Raw genomic sequence first — 23,273 nt, 5'->3', positions numbered from 1 at the left:
TTTTTTTCCCCCCTTTCTTTCAATTTTTTTTTTCTTTATTGTTCTTATTTTTTTTCTTTTCACCTTTTTTTTTTCAAAGCCACGTTGCAGCAACCTGGGCTAGTGGGAGGTGTCCCTGCCCATGGCAGGGGGGTGGGACGACATGAGCTTTAAGATCCCTTCCAACCCAAACCATTCTGGGACTCTACAGCTCTTTCATTGAGCTTGGTGTGTATCCAAAGGGACGAGAGCTGGGCTGGGACCTTGTAGAGACTGGGAGGGGAAAACTGCTCAATTCTTGGGGCTCCTCTGCTTGAGGTTAATCAAAGTGTTCCATGGCAGGGAGCATTGGAGTGGCTGGAGGGGGAACATGGTTCTGTGTGCAGAGGTGGGATTTTTGGGGTTGTCCTATGCAGAGCAAGGAGTTGAACTTCATGACCCTAGTGGGTCCCTTCCAATTCAGGGTATTCTGTGATTCTATGACAGGGCAGCTCAGCAATTTTGGACATAGAGCCTGCCTGGGAAGGTGTGCAGGGTCCTCATGTGCCATTTCACAGAATCCCAGAGTGGTTTGGGTTGGAAGGGACCTTAAAGCCCATCTCATTCCGCCCCCATGGGCAGGGACAACTTCCACTAGCCCAGGTTGCTCCAAGCCCCATCCAGCCTGGCCTTGGACACTTCCAGGGATCCAGGGGCAGCCACAGCTTCTCTGGGCAACCTGTGCCAGGGCCTCCCCATCCTCACAGGGAACAATTCCTTCCCAATATCCCGTCTGTCCCTGCCCTCTGGCAGTGGGAAGCCATTCCCTGTGTCCTGTCCCTCCATCCCTTGTCCCCAGTCCCTCTCCAGCTCTCCTGGAGCCCCTTTAGGCCCTGCAAGGGGCTCTCAGCTCTCCCTGGAGCCTTCTCTTCTCTAGGTGAACCCCCCCAGCTCTCCCAGCCTGGCTCCAGAGCGGAGGGGCTCCAGCCCTCGGAGCATCTCCGTGTCCTCCTCTGGAATTGTTCCAGCAGCTCCAGGTCAATCTGATGCTGGTCCACGGGGCCGGAGGCAGCTCTGCAGATGAGAGCTCCGCTCTCACTGTGGGGAGCAGAGGGGGTTTTCCACCAGTTTTCTTTTCCCTTTGCCCGCAGGAGACAATTCCAACACTCTCAAGTGTCCCGAGGGCGGGGGAAGCTCCCGCTGGCGGCTGCGGGTTGACCTGATGCCTGTGCCTTGGCCCCGCCCCTGCGCTACCATTGGCCCGGCGGGTGCTTGGTGGTCACGCCCCCGCGTTCCCATTGGTGGAGGCCGCCCGGGGGGCGTGTCCCCACCCGCCCTATGTAACCGGGGCGGGCGCGGGGTCCGGGGGTCGCTGCGCAACCCGGGGGTGTCCGGGGGGCTTTTGGGGGTTTCCAGGGGTCTCCCCACCGCCCGCCCCCCGCCGCGATGCTCGTGGCCGGCTCGCCGTGTGCCCTGGAGGAGCACCGGGGCTGCGGGACCCGGCGGGGCGGACAGGTAAGGAAGAGCTGCCGGGGGGATACACGGGGGGGCAGCGCGCCCGGGAGGGGCTGGGGGTGTCCCCCTGAGCATCGCTGCTGTTCCCCCCTTCCCCGCCCGGGGACACCTCCCACCCCCGGCCGGCTGCAGGGAGGGGACAAGTCGGGACACGTCGAGAGACCGGCCGGGATGCGGGAGGCTGGACACGGTGGGGCAGTGGGGGGTGGGGGGTGCTGGAGCATCTCCAGACTCCTGGAGGGGCACTGGAGGGCTGGGCAGGGAAGTTTTGGTGTTGCCGATCCCTCCGGGAGCTGGGATGTGTGTGGGAGCCGGGCAGAACCGGGGACAAAGGGAAACTGAGGCGGGGGGTGATGGGATGTGCCCGCCGGTGGGAGTGGTGGGGGGCTGGCAGGAGGATGGGGGCCTTCTGGGAGTTGTGTCCTGTAGTTTGGCTCGTGCTGCTGTTCCCAGGCCGGTTATGGGATCTCTGATGACCCGTTAACCCAAATATTTTGGAAGTGTCTGGCATCGCTTTTGCATTTGGAGTCCAGTGTGGAAAACTGGGGTGTCCGTGGAGCTTTGCATGATCTCCTTGACCCTCTCAGGCAACCAGAGCGGTCTGCAGTGTCAGCCCAACATCCTGAGTGTCCTGAAAAGTTGGGAATTGCCTCTATTTGCAACACTTATTTTCCCCTCTCCAAAAAAAAAAAATACAAAAAACCCGCATTTTTTCCCTGTTGCTCCTGCATTCCCCCTTCCCTCAGGTTTCCCCAGGGACAGCAGGATTGCTCTGCAGCTGAGGGGAGAGTTGGTGGTCCCCCAGCCATGTCACTGCAGGATGGGTACTCCTGACACGGGCTGGAGGCTGGGAGTGCCGGGACGGTGGGTGGGAGAAACCCCAGGGAACAAACAGCAGGGGGGTCGCTCCAGCACTTGTCCTGACATGAGCCAAAGCCTGAAATTTGGAGCAGGCAGGGGTGAGGCTGGGGGTGTCAGGGATGCCCCAGACCTTGGCCAGCAGTGTCTGGCAGGTACCACCGAAATTCCCTGGATCTGGGGCTTCCCCGCTGCCCGTGAAGGTGCCTCGGTTGTGTTCAGGTGATGGTGTTTGTTTAACCTCATCTGATAAGGGATGGTTTCCCCACACCCGACTAAGCACTGGCACCAGTGTGGGGAGGGGGGATTAGTGCTCAGCACACCCATCTTCCCACTCCTGGGGTATTATCTCCTTCCCCCGGAGCCCCTCTGCCTGGGAGCATGGAGCCTCCAGCTGGAGCCTGGGAGCAGGTTGTGTGCCCGGTGCAGGGCACAGCACGTCCGTGCCTCAGCTTCCCTTTAGTTTGACGGGATAACAGGAAACAGCCTTCAGTTGTACCAGGGGAGGTCGAGATCGGATGTTAGGAAAAATTTCTCATGGCAAGGGTTGTCCAGCCCTGGCACAGCTACCCAGGGAAGTGGTGGGATCACCATCCCTGGAGGGATTTAAAAGATGTGTGGATGTGGCACTTTGGGGACGTGGGTTAGTGGTGGCCTTGGCAGCGCCGGGGTGGACTCAGTGATCTTAGGGGGCTTCTCCAACTTGAACTATTCCATGATGTGATTCCCCACCAGTGGAAGCAGGAGGAGATCCCTTATCCAGAGGTGGCACAGGGAGGGTTAAACCACAGCACCCCCGGGATTGCTTAATGCAGCAAAACACGGGGATGATTAAAAACACCTTCAAAGGTCACCCTGAGCTGTCACCGAAAAGCCTCGGGCTGGCTCCGGGCTCCTCGGCTCCTCCCTGCCGTTGGGGTTGGAATTCCAGCCGGCTGGAATGCTGCTGTCTGTCCCGTGGATTTGCCGTCCCGTGGATTTGCTGTGCTGGGATCTGGCTGTTGCTGTCCCTTCCCAGGGATCCTCTCAGAGCTTTTGGAGCAGCTCCTGTCCCCAAACCCTGAGTTAGCACGGAGCCAACTCAGTGCCTGGAGCAGCAGGAACCCGATCCCGCTGACCCCTGGAGTGCTTCCGTGGTGACTCAGGGCGGGAGCATCCCATGGGAGCCCTTGGATGTGGGCACTCCTGGCTTTGCCCTGCCTGTATCCCGGGGCCGTGTCCTGCTGCCCGGCTCATGAGCAGCACGTGGCCACAGTGACAGCTGCTGCCTGTCACCTCCTGCCATCCCACACCCCTTCCCTGCACCCTCTGGAGAGGGTGCCAGGCTGCACCCGCCACTCCAGAGGGATTTGGGTCGTGCCTTGGCATCCCTCCCTGTGGGCAGCTTGGCCAGTTCACCCAGGAACTGACTGGGTGCTGTGGGAGCCCGGCTGCCCCTTTCCAGCCCTCAGGGGTGTGGGGCAGCACCCCCTGTGCCCTGCTGGGGATGATCGTTTATTTTTGGGTCCTGGGGGCTGGCATCCAGCTGTGGCATCCTGGATCCAGCTGTGTCCTGGTTTTGCCTGGGATAGGGTTCATTTTCCTCTTTTGGTGGCTTTGGCCGGGCTGGGACAGGGTTCCCTGGGTGTCCCCAGCAGCACAAGTGGGGTGACCAGTGGGCACTGCCTGCCCTGTGTGGGTCTCCCTGAACCCAGAGCAGGGAGCAGGCACTGGATGAAGTGTCCCTCAGGATGGGCCAAGGCAGCTTTGTGTCCAACACCACGGGCACAGCTCCTGCCTCCAGTTCTCTGCGGCACTGCTCCTCCCTGGATGTGCTGGGGGGACCATGGGATGGAGCAGGGTGGTCTTGGGCATCCCAGGGTGAGGTGAGACCCTGGGTGGGCAGATCCAGCCTCTGGGTTGGTGTTGGGATCCCATTCAAACATCCCGTGGAGGTGCTTGGGAACAGCTCGTACCCTCATGGGGCCACACCCAGCTCCTGCTGCTGGAGGGGCCGGGGGATTTCTGCAGGGAAGGGGAAGAGGAGGGTGGTTCTTCACCGGCTGGAGAGGATTCCTGAGCACCTTCTCCGTGGCAGGACCTGTATCCAGAGGGTGGGCTGGGGGAAGCTGCTGTGTCCCTCCTGCTGCTGCTTCCGTGTCTCTGTCCTGTTTTGGGGCTGTTTGTGTCACTGTCCCCGTGTGCTCCCTGACTGGGGACAGCCGGCAGAGAGGAGGGAAATGGGTGTTTGGAGAAAACATGGCATGGAGAACTTGCTTTTCCCTTGGGAGATGGAAGGAGGGGGGGTGTTTGAGCAGGAGGGGGGGCAGAAAGGACCTAAACCCTGTGCTTGGAGCGTGGAAAGCCCCTGTGAGGGGCGGGGCTCGTTTCTGGATTAACTGTGTGAATGGATTTGGGGAAGGGGGGAACCTAGTGATGTTCAGGGATATTTTGTGCCCGGGTGGGGTCAGAGGGACCGTGGTTGTGCTGGGGATTGCCACCACAGTGCCTGGTGCCGCTCCTGTCCCCCTCTGCCATCCTGCCGGACCCTCGCTCCCTGTTTTTCCCTGTTTTTCCCTGTTTTCCCAAGGAGGGGGCGGTGTCACCGCCGTCCTGCCCCGTGTCCCGCTGTGTCACACGCACCTCCGGGAGCGGAGCAACGTCCCCGCCGGGTTTCATCAGGCACTGCCAGCCTGACGTAAGGGCTGTGGGGGCGAGGGCCAGTGGCCCCAGCGGGGTGGCTGCCTGAGTCACCCCTTCCTGTGACACCGACGGGGACACTCGGTGGCTCCGGTGACTCCCGGCTGCTCCTTCCTCCCCAGGAAACAGGGATCAAGGTCCCCCGGGAGCTGGTGAAGGGCCCCAGTGCCTTCATCCCCCTGGCAGAGGTGAGAGCTGTGGGGCTGTGCTGGGGTGGGGAGGGGGCTCCTTCCCCCCTCCCTGCCCTGGGTGGGGGGTCAGGGGGGATTCCCACACCCCACCCCAATTCCTAGTGCCTGGTGGGGCTGGGATGCTGGGGAAGGGTCAGCCAGCCCGGGGGTGTCCCCATGGCAGTGGGGGGGGTATAGTTTGGGAGGGTTGTGTTGTCACCCGGGTGTTTTCCTGCCCTGCCCGTGCCTCGGTTTCCCCACTCATCCAGACACAAATGTCCTTCCCCTGACAGGCAAAGGTCCTGCCCACCCCTGCCCTGCCCCTCCCCAGAAGAAAAACTCTATCCCAAAATCCCCGAGGCACCCTCAGCCCTATCTCAGCTCCCACCGAGGGTGTCTCAGATGGTCCCTCCCCGGGCAGAGATATCGGTGTCGTCACCGTGCCGGGGGGGCTGAGCCCCAGCTCCTGCCCTCCAGTGCCCAAATAAACAACCCAACCCACAGGCTGAGCCACACAGGAGCCAGCATGGACACCCCTGGACACCCCCAGCCCCCTGGGAATGGGAAGGGGGATTCGGGCGCCGGGAGCCACCGGCGGTGCCCATTCCGGAGGCAGGGAGCTCCCACCGGGGTGAGGATCTGCTGCGAGGGGATGGGTGCTGCTCGCTGGGGGGGTAGGGTCTCCCTTGAGGTTGTGGGGGTGGAAGGAGCGAGGGGCTGCATCTCACAGCCCTTCCCTGCTCCCTGCATCCCACAGATCCCGCGGGAAGGAGCGGAGAGCGGCCTGCGCCAGCTCCTCATCGAGGCCTTCGTGTCGGCGGGGAGGGTGGACCACGTCGCCATGGTCATGGGGCTGCACCCCCAGTACCTCAGCAGCTTCTGGAAGACCCAGTACCTCCTGCTGCGCATGGACGGGCCCCTGCCCTACCACAAGCGCCACTACATCGCCATCATGGTGAGCAGGGGGGGCCTGGGGGTCACAGTGGGCTCTGGGGGGTCCCAGCGCTGCTGCTCGGGAGGCAGGAAGGGATTTGGGATCTCAGAGATGAGCCCCTCTCTGATCTGGGGTCCTAGGGGGTTAAAGTGGGGTCTCAGCGCTGCTGTAGGAAGGCATTTGGGACCCCACCATTGGGCCCCCTCTGATCTCAGGTCCCAAAGCCTTGGAAGCCCCTTTAAGGTTGGTGCCCACCCAGGTACCCCAGCACCCTCCCTTCCAGAGCCCCTGGGGACTGGCACTGATGGTGGAGGGAGAAAACCTCCCCTGGTGGGGTCCCAGCACCACTGCTCAGGAGGCAGGAAGGTATTTGGGACCCCAAAGATGAGCCCCTCTCTGATCTGGGGTCCCAGGGGCTTAAGGTGGGGTCCCAGCACTGCTGCAGGAAGGCATCTGAGACCCCCCCAGTTGGACCCCCCTGATCTGGGGTGTCCCAAAGGTTTATGAACCCTTTTGGAGTTGGTGCCCACCCAGGGTTCCCCAACACCCTCCCTCCAGAGCCTCTGGGGACTGGCATTGATGAGGGGGGTCAGACCTCCCTGTCTGGACTCATATTCCAGGGGAAAACCCTCCAGAAGGGATGTGGGGGGGGTGTCCCTGCCTTGGCTTCTCCAAGGGTTTGTCTCAGGGTCGGGGGGCCCTGGCCGGTGCTGGGGGTGACTCCCGGCTCTCCCGCAGGCAGCAGCCCGGCACCAGTGCTCCTACCTGGTGAGACTGCACATGGGGGAGTTCCTGCAGGTGGGGGGCAGCCCTGCCTGGCTGCAGGGGCTGCACTGTGCCCCCCAAAAGCTCCGCAACCTCAACGAGATCAACAAGCTGCTGGCGCACCGGCCCTGGCTCGTCACCAAGGAGCACATCGAGGTGAGGGCTGGTGCTGCTGGCACAAATCACCCCCAAAACACACTGTCCGGGGGGGGCTGACCCCGGGGGCCACAGCCCTGCTTGCACCCACCCCCAGGTTTAACCCTTTCAGGGCTGAGTCACCTCCACGGGTCTGTGGAGGAGGCACATCCCAAACACGCTGCTGTGTCCCTGCCCTGGGTCTGCCTGGCCCTGGGCTGGGGTGGGGGGTTCCGTGGGGAAGCTGGGGGGGTCTCTCCAACCCTCCCTGTGCCTTGCAGGCTCTGCTGAAGCCCGGGGAGGACAGCTGGTCGCTGGCAGAGCTGGTGCAGGCCCTGGTGCTCCTCACCCACTACCACTCGCTCGCCTCCTTCGTCTTCGGCTGCGGCATCAAACCCGAGGGGGACCAGGATGGGGGGAACGGCTGCTGGGCCCCCTCACCCCACAGTGACAGCAGCCCTGGCTCTGAGGACAGCATGGGGGGCTCTGGGGTAAGGGGGGCTTTGCCTTGCAGGGGTGGGAGGGCGTGGTGGGGTACTGGGTGCTTTATGCAGCTTCTCCTGGGAATCCCAGAATGGTTTGGGTTGGGAGAGACCTTAAAGCTCATCCTGTTCCCCCCCCTGCCATGGGCAGGGACACCTTCCATAGCCCAGGTTGCTCCAAGCCCCGTCCAACCTGGCCTTGGACACTTCCAGGGATGGGGCAGCCACAGCTTCTCTGGGCAACCTGGGCCAGGGCTTCACCCCCCTCACAGGGAGGAATTTCTTCCCAATATCCCATCTAACCCTGTGCTTTGACAGTGGGAAGCCATTCCCTGTGTCCTGCCCCCCCATCCCTTGTCCCCAGTCCTTCTCCAGCTCTCCCGGAGCCCCTTTAGTCCCCGGAATGGGCTCTCAGGTCTCCCTGGAGCCTTCTCCTCTCCACGTGAACACCCCCAGCTCTCCAGCCTGTCTCCATTGTCGAGGTGCTCCAGCCCTTGGAGCATCTCCGTGGCCTTTTGTTGGGAACAGCAAATGCTTTAGGGCTGTGCAGTATCAACCTCATCCTCTGCAGGGCTTCCCTCTCCTCCCAGTCCTGGGGATGGAGCGTGGGAGCTGCTTGAGGTCTGGGCAGGACAAACCCAGAGGCAAATGCTCTTTGCAGCAGCCCTGAGGCTGCTCCAAGTGCCAGCAGAGCTGGTTTTGGGGGCCCCTCTGCTCGAGCAGAGGAAGGGTTGACCCTGCCCTGTGCTCCCCCCAGGGCAAGGACGCCATGCAGGAGGTGGAGATGCTGATGGAGAGGATGAAGCTGCTGCAGGAAAACCAGCAGGAGGAGGAGGGTGTCACACAGGAGGAGATGGAGACGCGCTTCGAGCTGGAAAAGACGGAGAGTTTGCTGGTCCCTCCCTCAGGTGAGGAGGTGCAGGGGGGCACCTGGCTGGGGAGGGGGTCCCTGTGGGCCAGGGGAAGGGGGAAGGGCCAGAATCTGCCTGGGAGAGCAGGATCAGCCCCTCAGTGCAGGGCTGGCTCTGTCTGGGGTCCCACCACATCACTCCCGGCCGCCCTGGTGGTGCCTTGCAGATATTTTGGACCCCTCCCTGCAGTCCCACGTCCGCTGCTTCGTGGAGGACCCCGAGTTCGGCTACAAGGACTTCACACGGAGGGGGGAGCAGGCCCCCCCCACCTTCCATGCTCAGGTGAGAGGGGGGTGCTGGGAGGGGAGGGAGGGCAGCTCCTGCTTGTCTTGCCCTGGGGAGGACAGGGGGGACGTTCCCAGGGTGGTGGGAGCAGCTGGGTGGGTGAAGGGCTGGAGCTGAGCGAGATGCTGAGAGTTGTGGGGCCAACTTAGGGGGGGGGAGACCCCCCCGACACCCCAACATCCCCAATCCCCCAGGATTACACGTGGGAGGACCACGGCTTCTCGCTGATCAACCGCCTGTACCCGGACGTGGGGCAGCTGCTGGACGAGAAGTTCCAGGTGGTTTATAACCTGACCTACAACACCATCGCCATGCACTGCGGGGTGGACACCTCCATGCTCCGCAGGGCCATCTGGAACTACGTCCACTGCGTCTTCGGCATCCGGTAGGTCCCCAAAACCTGGCCTGGAGCCTGTTCTCCGCCTCGGGAAGAGCCCGGGAGTGGCTCCAGTGACTTGGTCTTGGTCAGGTTGTTGCTTGGCTAAGGGAAAATGGTGCTGTTGTGGGGCTCGGCTGAGGTCCAGAAGGACCCCGGGGGTGGCAGTTTGGGAATAAATTTTTATCATAAGGGAGGCACAAAATTCTCTGTGATGAGGGAAGTGAGGCCCTGGCACAGGTTGCCCAGAGAGGTGGTGGACTCTCCATCCCTGGCTGTGGGCTCCTCATCCCTGGAAGTGTCCAAAGCCAGGCTGGACGGGGCTTGGAGCAACCTGGGCTAGTGGAAGGTGTCCCTGCCCGTGGCAGGGGGTAGAACAAGATGGGCTTTAATATCCCTTCCAACACAAACTATTTTGGGATTCTGTGAGTGCACAGAGGTTGTGGCTGAAGAACACACTGTCCCCTCTCCCCCCAGCTACGACGACTACGACTACGGGGAGGTGAACCAGCTCCTGGAGCGCAACCTGAAGATCTACATCAAGACAGTGGCTTGTTACCCGGAGAAGACGACCAAGCAGATCTACACCCAGTTCTGGAGGCACTTCAAACACTCGGAGAAGGTGCCGCCCCCTCCCTGCCCCTGCTGGGGGGGGTGTTTGGGGGTGCTGATCCCACCCCCTGACCCCCCTCTCTCCCCTCAGGTGCACATCAACCTGCTCCTGCTGGAGGCCCGGATGCAGGCGGCTCTGCTCTACGCCCTCCGCGCCGTCACCCGCTACATGACCTGACCCTGCTCTGCTCCCTCCTCCTCCTCCTCCTGCCCCACGGGCCCCACGGGTGGGGGACAGGCCAGGGGGGAGCTGCCACCCTGTTCCAGTGAGCCTGCAATGTTATCTCCCTGCCGAAGGGAGCCGGGGAAGGAAAGTTTTTGGGGCTTCCCCGTTCGTTCTCCCAGGGAAGGGGATCCCTAAGAAGTGGTGGGAAGAGCCTGTTGTGCTGCCCTGGCAGAGCTGGGGGTGCCCCACTGCTCTGTGCCTTTTTGGGGTGAGCCTGAAGGAAGCCAAACTCGGGTGTCTGTGGGAGCAGTGCTGGTGTCACACCGCTGTGTGACACATCCTAGTGCCAGAGGACTGTCCCCCTGCCAGAGAGGGCCAGAGGGCTTCACTCCTGCTTTTTGGGGTCTCGTTGTGCCTTTACCTTGGGTGCCAGGGCCAGGAGCAGGGTGAGGGGAGAAGTGCCCGTGGGGTGTTTTACACCTTTTCTTGCACATCTCCACTGCCCCAGTTTGAGGGGCTGAGGTGGGGAGCTGTGCTGGGACACGGGGCTCCCTCCTGCTCTGAGGGTGATGGAGTGACCATGGCTTTATCCAGATGTGCCAGAGCATTCCCAGAGGCGCAGGTCGCCAGGGAGGTGTCTGTTTTGGGAAAGTCCCCACTCCTGGCTCTGCTGGAGCAGGATCCAGGGCCAGCAGCACCACCACCCTTGGTTTGGCTGTTTAATCATACCTCCAGTTAAGTTATTTCTATATTTTTTTGGGTGTATTTACTTCTGACTGGGCATGGAAATGCCCCTGTGACTTTGCTACGGATCTTGTTCGAAAAAATAAAGTTGTTGGTTTTTATTTTCAATTTATATTTTTAGGGGGTTTTTTTATCCTTTCTCCTTCTTCCCCTTCCCCTTGCTCAGCCCAGGGGCTGATCCTGTATGGAACTGGGGGGAGGTGGGTGGGTGGGATCCTGCTGCTCTGGAAGTGTTTGGGAGCATCCCTGGGTTGTCCAAGGGGGAAGATGGGGGGTCTGAGCACTCCCGATTTTCTTGAGGGGAGTGGGTTTGACTCCAGTCCCCCCTCCTTGTGGTGATTGTTCCCACCCGTTTCTGGATGTAACACCCTCCTGGGAAGTCGGGATCTGGGGCACGACAGTCGTCCCACTGTGGGTTTTCCATGGGATGTGTGATCCTGCTGCTGGGATGGTTCTGGGGGGGGTGGAGCAGCACTGGGGACACACCAACCCTGTGCTGGGGAGCCAGGCAATTATCAGGGCGTGGGCAGCAGCCCCTGGAAGCTGCTGATAAGATCCCTGAGGAGGGGCCAGCCCTGCAGGCCGAGGTGGATCCTTGTGTGCCTGAGGAGCTGGATCCTGGCTCTGCATCCAGAGACCCTCTGGACCCACCTCTGAGCAGGGACGGGGGGGCAGCAGGGCTGGAAGGGGGTCACTGGGGATTTTACAGGGCAGAGCCTCTGTCTGCACCGAGGGAAAGAGGTTTGGGGGCAGCTCAGGGGCCCTGGGGAAGCTGAGGCAGGAGGATGGGGCTCCCTGAGCGCTGCTGGCTGGGCCAAAGTTCCTGCTGGAGAGGACAAAACCCCTCCCCAAAAAGTGCTGTATTTTTAGGGTGTCACCCTCTAACACCAAACAACACTCTGTGGGGACATGGAAGTGTCTGGGGACCTGCCAGGGTGACAGCCCCCTGTCACATAACCTTGGGGTTATTCCCCAAAGATGCTGGGAATGGCAACCTTGAGCTTATTTTTAAGTGAGGCTGGCACGATTTTTAGGGCGTTTTGAGGGGGTTTTTTTAGCACTAGTGGCTTTTCTGCCACATATATGGGGGTTCTGGCCATGGGGTCTCAGTGCCCTGGAGCAGCTGGAGAATTTGTGTGTTGGTTTTTCCAAAGAAGTGAGGAAAATGTCATCTTTTAGGGAACTGAAACAGCTCAGAGGACCAAAGACAAGCTGTAGAAAAGGGTCAAGGCAACAAAGACATTCTGTCCAAGGAGGAATTTTCCTGCAGCCTCCTGGCTCTCTTTGAGGCATCCCAAATATTTTGTTCAAATGGAAGAGATCCTTGACTGAAGGTGCTGTTTCTGGTCACAAAGCCTCGCTGGGAAGGGCTGAGCTGTCAAAAAAAAAAAAAGATAAAACCTCTTTTTTTTTTTTTGCTGCACTTTCACCACAATGTGTCTGATGAAATCAGTTTTTTCAGCTGGCCACAATTATAAACCAATAAATCCTTTACCCTGTGCATAACCAAGGCCTGCAATTTACCTACATATATATATATATAATTTATCAGCAGCTTTCACTGTTGTCTTGCAGGGCAGAAGGTGTATTAATAATCTCCCCACCTGTAGCTGATAGTTATGATCCTAGTGAATGCAATTTTTGTGTTCCACCACAGTTGCCCCCAATTTAAAAACATGTGTTAGCAGTGTTTATCACACAGGAAAGCAACAGGAAATAATAATAATGATAATAACAACAATAATAATAATAATAATAATCTGTGCTGAGTGAGCACTTTAAGGTTGATGGAGCCCAAAATGCTTTGGGAAATGGGCATTACTGGGGCTGGGCTGCCCTCAGGGGTGCAGGGGTTCATGTGGGGCTGGAGATGAGGAGGAATATCCATGCCCTGAGTGTTGGCAGCTCGTTTCCCTACGGATGCAAGTGGGTACCTGGATCCACTGCACGGGCAGGAGATGGATAATCATAGAACCATGGAATGGTTCAGATTGGAAGGGACATTAAACATCATCTCGTTCCAACCCTCTGCCATGGGAGGGGATAAATCCAGGCTGAAAACAAAGCAGCTCCTCAAGCTCTGCAAAGCCTCTGCCACGGCCACCTCAGGCTGTGATGGAGCTGAGCCCCCAGTGCTCCCAGTGCAGCCCTGGAGCCACCCAGGGACCCCCGTGAGGGTTCTGTGGGGCAGTGGGTGGGAAGGGACCGGCCCCCATCACTGGCTGAGCTCACGGGAACAGAATGTGTCCTGCCCCTGGAGCCCAAAATATCCCCTGGCACCCTCCGTGCCCCATGCCAGCCCTTGCGTAACCCACCCCTCGGTGGGCACCTCCTGCAGTGCCAGGAGCCGTCCCGGGGGGGCCTGGGAGCCAAGGACCCCCCACAAGCCCCTCCAAAAGGAGCTCTGTCCTCAGGGACACAGTGGGAGAGCCCGGCAGGGTGGGGGGTCCGTAAGCTCCGAGCCCTCCGCAGGTAAAAAGCCGCTTGCTTTGGATTTAGGGTGACGATTTAAGGGGGTGTCAACCGGGCCATTGAGTCCCTGCCCTCGCTGGGGATAAATCGGGCTTATCCCGGGGGAACTGCGGGCTCCGGGCACCTCAAATGGCCGCTGGAGCGTTTTAGTCCTTGGGAAGCAGCCAGGGAAGGGCTGGGAGCAGCGATGTGTCCCCGAGCTGCTGTCCCCGGGGTTCGGGGTGTCACCCCGCACCCCCAGCTCTGCCACAGCGCCCGCTGGGTGCAAGGGGGTCCCCAACCCATGCCGGGGCGATGGAGGGGACGAACGGGCAGCGCAGCCCGGATTTACAGCCCGAACCACCCCCGAGGGGGCTGAACGTGGGCGGGCGCGTCCCCTCCCCGCCGGTTCCCGGCTTTCCCGGCCCGGCAGCGCCGCTCGCTGGGGACCGGCAGGAGCTACGGACCGACCGCTGGAACCTGCCCCGAGTTCCTGCTCCAAAGGCTGGAACCGCAGAATCCCAGGATGGGTTGGGTTGGAAGGGACCTTAAAGCCCATCTCGTTCCACCCCCTGCCCTGGGCAGGGACGCCAGCCACTAGCCCAGGTTGTGGGGGGGTGTGGGGTCGTGTCAGCTGACTCCCCCCGGAACACTGGGGTTTTGGGGGTGAGAGTTCCCTTGCCGGGGTGCAAAGGGCTAAATCCACCTCCCAGGTAACCCAGAGAGCCATCTCAAGCTTCCGTGGGTAAACCCTAACGCCAAAGCCTCATCCCCGCCCCCTCAGCACCCCATCACCCTGCACCCCAAGCCCCCGTGACCTCTATCACCCCCTGACCCCAAAGCCTCACTCCAAACCCTCCAGCATCCCCTACCCCAAACCCTCACAGTCTCCCTCCTCCGCAAACCCAAAGCCTCACCCCGCGCTCCTATCCCCCCTCACCCCAAAGCCCTACAGCCCCCGTCACCCTCAACCCCAACCTTCACAGCACCCCATCACCCCCTACCCCAAACCCCACAGCCCCCCTTACCCCTTGACCCCAAAGCCTCCCCCCAGCCCTCTCAGCACCCCAACACTCCCACCCCAACCCCTCACGACCCCTGTCACCCCAAACCCTCACCCCAAATCCTCCCATCGCCCCCCACCCCAATCCCCCCCATTCCGCGGCGAGGGGGGCGTGTCCTCCCCAGGGGGCGTGTCCTCATCGAGAGGGCGTGTTCTCCCAAGGGGCGTATTTTTCCCAAGAGGCGTGTCCTCCCACCGAGTGGGGCGTGTCCTTCCCAAGAGGCGTGTCCTTCCCAAGGGGCGTGTCCTTCCCAAGGGGCGTGTCCTCCCACCGAGGGGGCGTGTTCTCCCACCGAGGGGGCGTTCCCCGTTCCCGGACTACATCTCCCGTCATGCCCCGCGCCCGGCCCGCGGCGGTTTCCGGCGGGGCGGCCCGGGAGCGGCGGCGGCAGCGGCAGCGGCAGGTGAGGGCGGGCGGGGACCGGGGGGCTCCAGGGACCCTTGGACCGGCCCTGCAGAGCCCCCCTACCCCGGCACAGCGCTCCAGGAGCGGGGAGGGGGGCGAGAAGGGCCCGTGCGGGGTGCGGGAGCACGGGGGGGGGCGCTCATTGAGGGGAACCCGGGGGACACGGGGCTCAAACCCCGCGGGTTTGAACCCGCGTCTGATTCAAAGCCACCCCCTAAACCGGCCCTAAACCTGCCCTGAGCCCCACAAGCGGAGTTTCAGTCGCTGTGCGCCGCTGTGACAATTCGCGAGCCCCTCCCGAAGGTCCGGGCTGGGACCCCGCTCAAAGCCGGGGTGTTCGTTCATCCCTCCTGTGCCTCGCTGCGAGTGTCCCCCCTTCCCCCGGAGTTCTCTCTCGGGCAGCCCCGCTGGTATTTCTTTGTTTGATCTTCCCCCCCCCCCCCCCCGCCCCGTCTTAATGTTGACTGAAATTCGAACCGTCCCCGCTGTGCTTTCGGGCTTAATTGTTCTTTCCCTGTGTTTGCACGCAGATGAATTATTTACCTCCGTGCCTCGCTGCGGGGTTGTGTTTGCCCAGGTGGAGGTAGGTGAGGGCTCGGTGCCCCTCTCTGGGGCTGAGACACTGGAAAAAAAGAGTGAATAGTGGGAGAAGGTGCTTCACTGTGGCTGAAATGAACGATGAAGCTCCACTTCTCAAACTTTAGGATGTGTAAATGTTGCTTCCTCCGCAAGGCTAGGAAGAGGAGTGGGAGTCACAGCATCGTGGGAGGGTTTGGGTTGGAAGAGACTTTAAAGATTATCCAATTCCAGCCCCCTGCCAACCTTCCACTATCCCAGGTTGTTCCGACCTGGCCTTGGACACTTCCAGGGATGGGACAGCCACAGCTCTGGGAAATCCATTCCATCCCCTCACCACCCTCACAGGGAGGAATTTCTTCCCAATATCCCATCTAAATCTCTCCTATTTTAGTTTAAAACTGTGTTCTCCCCCCCCCCCTTGTCCTATCTCCTTCTGCCTGTGCAAAAAGTCACTCTCTCTCTTTTTTTACACTCCTTGAAGTGCTGCAGTGAGATCTCCTGGGAGCCTTCTCTTCTCCTTGTAATTGCTTAAAGAAAGCTGGAATTGTGCCGGGGTGAGTGTTGAACTTGAAGTTTGCCTTTGGAAAAGAAGAACATCAGCAAGTCCTGGGCAGAGTCAGGGAAGGAGGGGGGGGATGAAGTTTTCTGTGCTGAAAGAAGGATGTTCAGCTGAGTTAGTTTGTGCTGTAGAAGCTGCAAGGGAGTGTAAATCAGATTCCTCTGCCTGCTATGATTTCCTCAGAAATGCCTGTTGCTCTTCAGTCAGACCTTCTAAATGAATTCAAATTGCTTTTTAAGAGTAGACAACACCTAAAATTGTACATTTACATGGTTTAAATGCCTTTTTGAGGAGAGTGCAAAAAAAAAAAGGGGGGAAATAAAGCCAAAATGAGGCCACTTGTGAGGGACCTGGTTGGCACAGTTACATCAACTAAAGCTGATACTTTGGACAGTGATGGCAACAAACCGTTTTCCCATTCAGAGTAGGTTTAAACTCGTTCTTCCCAACAATGCTGGAAATGACTGTGCTGTTCTCTCCTAAATCAGGGTGGTTTCAAGTGTGTCAGCGTGTCCTTTCACTCTGTTATCTGATAATATCTCACAGGGTGCTTTGCAAGGAAGGTTTTCCTTTCGGATTTACCAAGAAATGAGATGTGCCCGAGGCCCAGAGCATCCTCAGGTCCTGGGAGATGGGGTGGAAATCCCATTGGGAGCAGGGGGCAGTGCCACAAATAAGGGGAATGTGATTGCATCTCTGGTTTCATGCTGCTGGATCAGTGATCTGTGATTATGCAGCCCTCTACTTCATTCAATCACTGGTTAATTTGATTTCCAGTTTAATTTGATGACAGTTTTGAGAGCCAAATCGCTTGTATTTAAACAAATGGCTTCTATTTTGATCAAATTTCATTGTGTTTGGCATGTGTTGGGGCATTATATGGATTAAAAATCGCTGAGACTGCGGTTCCTGCAGGTTTATTAGTTGGTGATGAATATTCAGTTACAAGCTGTACAAAACCTGGGTCTGGCAGGGAGTGGGAGAGGGGGGGGCTTAGAGCAAAACTGGGCTTTTCTCGCTGGTCCCAGTGATGCTGTGCGGCAAAGAAGCTCCAGATATCCTTGGGATCACCTGGATCTCCCTCAAAACATCTCATTTTTCAGGCAAAACCAGAACTCTGGGCTGCAGGGAGTGCGAGGGGGCAAGGCTGTCACCTTGTTCCTGCTCCCATTAAGGTGGGAGTGGGGGTGTGCAGGGCGAAGAGAAGGCTCCCTGTCCTGCAGAACCAGTCCCCTAATTCTGTTTAGCTGGGATTTTTCTGCCTACAAATGCCATGTGGGGGGATCTTTGAGAGTGTGAGAATGCTTTTATTATTTTGCTGGTGAGTTTGGAGCCCGTGGAAAAGGAATGGATGTGAGACTGCAGCAGTGTTGGGCCTCGGCTTTGTGTGTCGAGGGGGGGAAAAGAGCCCTTTCAGAGTTCTATTTTTATCAGTTAATTAGTAGCTCTTGCTGACTTGTCAGTGCTGTGGTGATAACTATTCCCAGCTCTTCCCCTGCAGTGGGGTCACTTTAGGCAGGGGATGCAGCAGCCAGCATTTGGCTGGGGGTTTAACCCCTTCCAAACTGTGCCCCCAAATCCAAGGGCAGATTCCCAGGGGAGGAACCAGCATGTAAATACACAGAATATCGTGAATCTTTACGAATGGTGATTGACCTTAATTTCCCCTCTGCCCTGGAGGAGTTGTGTCTCAGGAGGAGCTGAATGTGGAGGTTTGGTGGTGGCTGAGTGACAGGCTTGGGATCAGAGGTAAAAGACTGCAGGTTTCCCAATTCTGGCTCTTATCTGCTGGTTTTCAGTGACTCAGGATGATCTGGGACCATGCTGGGGGTTTAACCCTTTCCAAACTGTGCCCCCAAATCCAAGGGCAGATTCCTGGGGGGGAGGAACCAGCATATAAATACACAGAACATCGGGAGTCTTCAGCAGAGGTGCTTTACAAACGGTGATTGACCTTCATTTTCTCTGTGCCCTGGAGGAGCTGTTGTATCTCAGGAGGAGCTGAGTGTGGAGGTTTGCTGATGGCTGGAGATCAGAGGTAAAAGGCTGCAGGTTTCCCAATTCTGGCTCTTATCTGCTGGTTTTCAGTGACTCAGGACGAGCCGGGGGCGGGAGGTGACCACGCAGAACCTCTGCCGATAACAGGTCGGTGTTTTGCTCCCTGCAGGATGAGGAATTGCCCTTTTCCTGGTTTCTAAATGACGAAGCCCTGATGAATCTGCAGGTGCTGCTCTCGTGTTGTTGGGTTTATTGCCTGTGGTGTCACTTGGGTTTGATTCTCAGCGGTGCCCAGAGATAGGGAGGTGAGAGGCAGCTCAGCCCCAGCTCCAGCCTGGTTGTCACGGCCTGAATTTCTTTGTTTGTTGGTGACTCTCCGCTCTTTCCACCGGGGACGGGATGGGGGAGGGAGGACTAATTATCTCCAGAGAGAGGCTTTTAATGCTATTAGCCAGAGGAACAGGCTTCATCTCCCAACTTGAATGAGTTGTGTGAAATAACACGAAGCCCCGGTGGCAAAGATACGAAAATTGAGAGCAGTCCAAGCGGTTTCTCTCTGCTGAACCCTGCAAATAGATTTATTTTATTCTTTTTTCCCCGCAAGCCTTTGGCTGGCAGCAGCTACTGGAGGAGGGGGAGAGCGGGTAAACAGATTGTTAACTTTATTCTTTTGTGTTTCGTGCTTTTGGAATGCTGATTCCAAAACACAGTTAGGAATCGCTCACCTACCAGCTGCACTGCGAAGTCGTGATGGGCAATTCATTATCAGGGACTAATTAACCGCGGCTGCTGAGTGTCAGGGGGCAAAACAAGGTGCATACTGATGAGGTGGGTTTGTGCAAGCCTGGCACTCCTCCTGCAGTCGGTGCCTTTTGAAACAGATTTGGGAAAGATCACTGGACTTTGGTAAAGTTGAAGTGCCGTTAGACCTGAGGGTTTGAACCTTTTCACTGCCAGCTCCAAAAAGCTGCTGCTAAAAGCAGGAACCTCTTGCTGCCAGTACCTCACTTGTCTGCAAGGTTCTCCTCTAACCAATCCCCAAAAGTGATGCCCTTAATTAGAGCTGTGTTGCCACAGATTTAGTTGTCTAAAATCCAGCAAGATTAATCCCCAGCATTGATTTAAACCAGCCAGCCCCATATGGGCGTCTTTCATCACCTCACACTTATCTGTGGGAGGAGTGAACCTCTCTTTAATGTGCTTTTCTCTCTTCAGTTCTCTCCCTTAGCTTTTAAGGGTGCAAGCAAGAAAAAAATTTGGCCTGAATCCTACAGAGAAGCCTTGATTTGTAAACTTGGATCAAAGTTTGGGAGGCACTGACTGAGCTGGTGCCTGCAGAGTGTTTAGTGCCAGGGCAAGCTCAGGGTAAGCACCATGTTACTGAGGGTGTCTTAGCAAAAAAAAGGGGTTATTCTGGATGTGAGGTTGGCATCACAAGCTGTGGCTCAGACGTGGATGTGAAGCAGCCATGGAGGTGAAGCTTCCAGAGGGATTTATGGATGGAGGGTAAAGCCAAAGGTTGTCGCCGTCGGAGAATTTGAGCTTTGAACAAAGGAAAGTCACTGTGCCAGTGTTCAGGGGACTTTGGCTGCACTCACGTGCCCTTGGAGGTTGTTCTCTTGACTAATCCTCCTCCTCAAAACCAAGTCAGGGGTGTTGGTCACCGGCTGAAGTCGCCGATGCAGGTCGGGGGGATCAGCTGTGGGAGGTGGGATTGGATGGATATTATTTCTGTGTTGGCAGGAGCTCCCCTGCAGGTGCACAGAAGTGCTGCTGGGGGGTTGTTCTCGATCCCTCTCCTCTCCAGAGCTGTGTGAAAGCTCTGGCTGTTTTGCTGCAGTGGGTTTGCAGGTACAGCTGTCACCTGCCAGCCTTCGGATCCCAGTGCAGGAGAGGCTTCGCTGGGATTCTGGGACAGAAGCAAGGTCAGGAGGGTTTGGGCTGGTCTTTGCTGGCTGCCTCAGGTTCTGTGGGAATGCATTTTTAAAGCTGCTCTGCTGCAGTGTTGAGAGTGGAAATCTGGATGGATCCACAGAATTCCTGCTCCGTGCTCCTGGATGGAGTGACCTTGTGCTGCCGAGGTTCTCTTTATCAGCTGGGACCAAGAAGGAGGATGATAATTACTGAAGTAGTGATAATCTGTCAGATTTGTGCTAGAAAATGTGGGCTTTTATTGTCGTGGATATGAAGTTTAGTGTCTGTTCCAAACCAGGTGTAATTTACTGGTAGGTGGGAAACAGCAGGAGCAGGAAAAGGGCTGTTATGGAATCATAAATATGCTGAGTTGGAAGGGACCCATCAGAAGCATCGTGTCCAACTCTTGTTAGGTTTGTTCCCCCGTAAAAGGTGTTTGTGTGATGCCAGAAGAGAGAACAAATAATTAGAAGCAGAGTCTCCTTCCCTTACATGTTTTGATCAGCAGCAGGTGAGAAGTGGCACATTCCCTGTAGGGTCATGAAAGCTCCACTTACCTTGTGCTCAGAGTCAAATTAGTGCTTATATCCTGCTCCTGACTTGCTCTGTATCCTGTTCCTCCTGCCTGTGGATCAGGGTCAGAGGGGGAGCAAGGTCATGGAATTTTTCATCTTGTAATTCCAAATCAGTCTTTAGCATGCAGTCCCACAATTATGGACAGGAACCCTGAGATTACAGGTGGGTGTAAATGGGATTTCTCCTGGCTCAGCTGTGCCTTCTCAGAGCCATATCCACCTTTGGGTGGAAGTGTCAGGTGAGTGGGTCAGGCTGTCTTGCCTTGTGCTGTTTTCCAGCAGTTTTGGAGTTAAGGATGGCTTTTCTGTACCTGTTCAGAGCAAAGTGGAGGCAATTAATAGGCTCAGCACAGGCAGAGCAGGGAAACTTCAGGAAACCCCATACCTGACATTATAAAAAGTGGTTTTTTGTTATCATTGTTCCACTTCACTTGTCTTATAAATACAGGATTTTTTTCCTGACTATGAGGATAAATGCAGGGACTGCTCAGTTGCTGATACCTGAGGTTCTTCTGTCCCTCACCCAGGGAGGCTGTTATTTGGGAGTGTTAAGTATCCAGCTTCTCTGAGGATATTGGTGGACTTATGGGATACATCTGGTAGAAAGAAATGGAATTTCCAGGATGAATTAATTGAGCTGGTCCTGAACATGTTGCAGCCTGGTCATCTGTCAGGCTTCCCAAAACCTGTGTGAGCACATCAGGCTTTGGGAAGTGGGATGGAGTGCTCTGAGGATCCATTTGACACCAGTGATTACACTAATCAGTGTTGTTCCTCACCTGCTTTCAGCTTCCAAAGGGAGCCTTCAATTTGTATTTTAATGACTGGGTTCTCTCCACCTATCAGCTGTGAGTCCAGGGAAAATAAGGATGTTTGTGTGGACAGGAGGCCTGATTTAGCTCCCAGTTATGTTGCTGCCGTGGTGTTTGATGTCAGACAAGTCACTTTTTCCTTGTTTCATCCTCCTGTCTGTCCTCTCTGAAATTAGTGCTTAGTGAGGGTGTAGTCACCCTCCTGTTCTTAGCTGGAGGGACAAATTAATTCATCTCAGCCTAAAGGGCCATAATTAGCAGGTTCTACTGGTCTGGGTCCCATCCTACTATGTGTGTAGGTGGGACCTTTAGTAAATGGAATATGAATAACAGGAGGAAGGAACCATTTGAGCAGCTGGGATGTGTTGGGGAAGTCCAGCATCAGGTTCAGGGAGTTGTTTCTTCATTTGCACCTCGTCCTGTATTTTGTGAATGTGTAATTTGAAGTTTTAACTCTGCAATTTTTTTTTTATTATAAGTCTTTATTCAGGTTTTACACTGGGCTTTTCTGCCTGTGGATCTTGTGGTTTTTTGGTTGGTTTGTTTTTTTTTTTGTATTAAGTTCTTTTGCAAGGGAGGTTTTTTCAAGAGCTTCTCCAGTGAAATGGGAACAAGTTTGCCTTGATTCTGCAGCAAATTCCTGCTGCTCTTGGGAAGTGGGATTTATAAAGCTGCTGTGCTACATTTTAGCATAGAAAAGGAGGTGGGGCAGAAACCCCCAGAAATCTGTGCCTCCTTTAATATGGAATTCTATAGGTGCTACTCTTGCATGGAGAGCAGCAGTCCTTGCATAAACACTGGATATATTAACATTTCTAACTAGTAAATTTATGGATAATCTCTTCTTTTGGAGGATTTATTCCGATTTGAGAGCATTAGTCTCTGGGAAAATTAAACCTCTTTTAAATCCACTTTGTTCAGAGACCAGACTGGGGAACTGCTGGTAAGCCCTGCCATCTTCCTCCTGCTTTTTCTGCAGGCTTGATTGGAATTGCAGTGCAGGGGCACAGCTGGTCCAGAGGCACCAGGGGTTGGGTTTTAGGTGCTTTATCCAGTTGTGGCAAAATGGATTTTGGAGCCTGTTTGCTGTTCCTGTAACGGGCGTGTGCAGCAAAACCAGGGGAGCCCCTAAGCCAACCCCGAAGGTAAGGAACATGGAATGTCTGTGGGAGCTGGAATGTGGGGATAAAGCTGTTTATTGGCACGAGGCTGCAGTTTTTGGGGGGCTGGGGGAGGCGAAATATCAGTGCTGCTGTGCCCGCTGAGGCGTACCCTTGTTTCAGGTGGCTGATTCATGGCTCTGGGTATTTAATCACAGTTTCTATAGCAGTGAAACCTTTCATGGGAGGGTGGAGTTCACTCCCAGTCCACGGTGGGTGTGTGGGAATTTTGTGGCCGATTCATTCCCGTGGTTTTGCTGAGCAGAGTCAGTTTTACGGGGGGATAATATTGGAGGATATTCTGCGTTTGTGGTGCGTGTAATGAGGGCTGAAACAGCTCTTGCTTTTTAAGAGTAGTGTTATTTTTAATAGTAGTATCATTTTTAATACTGTGGCATTGCCTTGGGTTGGTTTGTATGGTGCTGTGTGGCTGCACTGCTGAGTAAATGCAGAGTAGGATTCCTTATGTTGGTGTGGATGTTCATCTTGCTACCTTTTGATCACCAGTTAAGATAACAGAACTTGTGATTGTAGCTGACTTGAGTCCTCCTGTGCTCTCCACAAACCCTTCCCTCAGGGTCTGACATTATCTGGTGGCTCAGAAGTTATTGGGACACTCTTTACCGGTGTGGTTTAGTTCTGTCCTACTGAAAACTCATATTCTTTGGTATTTCCAAGGTGACTTTGCTGCAGGAAGCTGTTGGAGCCTTCATTCTTAGTGCCAGCAGCAAGGGGTTTGATTTGCATCATCAAGATAATGTGGTGGATGGTGTTTCTGTGTGGATTTGGAGCCACATGTCACCTTGCTCTGGTGTCCTATAAAAATATTAGTGTGTTCTTGAACCTGGAGAAGAACGTTGATCCTGGAGAAGGGCATTATCTGATGGATCCCTCAGTGGGATGAGGGTCCTCTGGGATGGCTGATGGTGCTGCTGAGGGGTTGGGCTTCAACAAAACCTTGTCTGAAGCTGCTTTTTGGGGTTGCTCTTGGGGAAGTGTGACAGCTTGTCGTTTGCTGGCACCGATCGTCCCCTCTGTTCATCCTTGCCCTGTTTTGAGTGTGAGCACTTTAAAAGCAATTAAAGCTTCCTTGTCCAGAACTCTGGTTCTGATGTGGCACATGACGTGCTTGTGACAGCGAGGGCAGCTGAAACAGGAACCTGTTG

The 23,273-nt window shown here is 56.4% G+C and overlaps 2 protein-coding genes across 7 annotated transcripts in view; both read left to right on the top strand.

Moving 5' to 3' along the window:
• The first annotated feature begins 1,281 nt into the window (after positions 1-1,281).
• SESN2 (sestrin 2) lies at positions 1,282-10,154 on the top strand. Of its 3 annotated transcripts, XM_032710151.1 has the most exons (10): positions 1,282-1,473; positions 5,133-5,198; positions 5,938-6,135; positions 6,853-7,035; positions 7,296-7,505; positions 8,254-8,404; positions 8,574-8,689; positions 8,887-9,077; positions 9,546-9,690; positions 9,772-10,154. In XM_032710151.1, the coding sequence occupies exons 1-10, from the start codon at positions 1,405-1,407 to the stop codon at positions 9,856-9,858; spliced, it is 1,416 nt and encodes a 471-aa protein (XP_032566042.1). In that variant the 5' UTR covers positions 1,282-1,404; the 3' UTR covers positions 9,859-10,154. The 3 variants fall into 3 exon arrangements, with proteins under 3 accessions (XP_032566042.1, XP_032566040.1, XP_032566043.1); XM_032710149.1 differs by having other exon boundaries at positions 1,390-1,473; positions 9,546-10,154; XM_032710152.1 differs by lacking the exons at positions 1,282-1,473; positions 5,133-5,198 and adding an exon at positions 5,649-5,811 and having other exon boundaries at positions 9,546-10,154.
• A 4,299-nt stretch (positions 10,155-14,453) lies between these two features.
• PHACTR4 (phosphatase and actin regulator 4) overlaps positions 14,454-23,273 on the top strand; it is a 64,610-nt gene continuing 55,790 nt past the window's right edge. For 2 of the 4 annotated variants that reach the window (XM_032710272.1, XM_032710277.1), the window contains exons 1-3: positions 14,471-14,508; positions 15,041-15,093; positions 15,571-15,643. The gene's annotated coding sequence lies outside the window, so the exon portion shown is untranslated. Of the gene's footprint in view, positions 14,509-15,036; positions 15,094-15,570; positions 15,644-23,273 lie in introns of all 4 variants that reach the window. The other 2 variants (XM_032710273.1, XM_032710275.1) reach the window with 2 other exon arrangements.

This window comes from Chiroxiphia lanceolata, chromosome 24, assembly GCF_009829145.1.
Source record: "Chiroxiphia lanceolata isolate bChiLan1 chromosome 24, bChiLan1.pri, whole genome shotgun sequence".
Classification (NCBI taxonomy): Eukaryota; Metazoa; Chordata; class Aves; order Passeriformes; family Pipridae; genus Chiroxiphia; species Chiroxiphia lanceolata.
Note: the sequence above shows the minus strand (reverse complement) of the source record. Positions and strands in the feature narration are given on the sequence as shown.

What these genes read in the sequence shown, in the direction of transcription:
- SESN2 (XM_032710149.1), top strand. Translation starts at nt 1,405, where the DNA reads ATGCTCGTGGCCGGCTCGCCGTGTGCCCTGGAGGAGCACCGGGGCTGC. An exon ending in GGACCCGGCGGGGCGGACAG is followed by an intron (nt 1,474 to 5,132) that starts GTAAGGAAGAGC and finishes CTTCCTCCCCAG; the next exon opens with GAAACAGGGATCAAGGTCCC. An exon ending in CCCCCACCTTCCATGCTCAG is followed by an intron (nt 8,690 to 8,886) that starts GTGAGAGGGGGG and finishes CCAATCCCCCAG; the next exon opens with GATTACACGTGGGAGGACCA.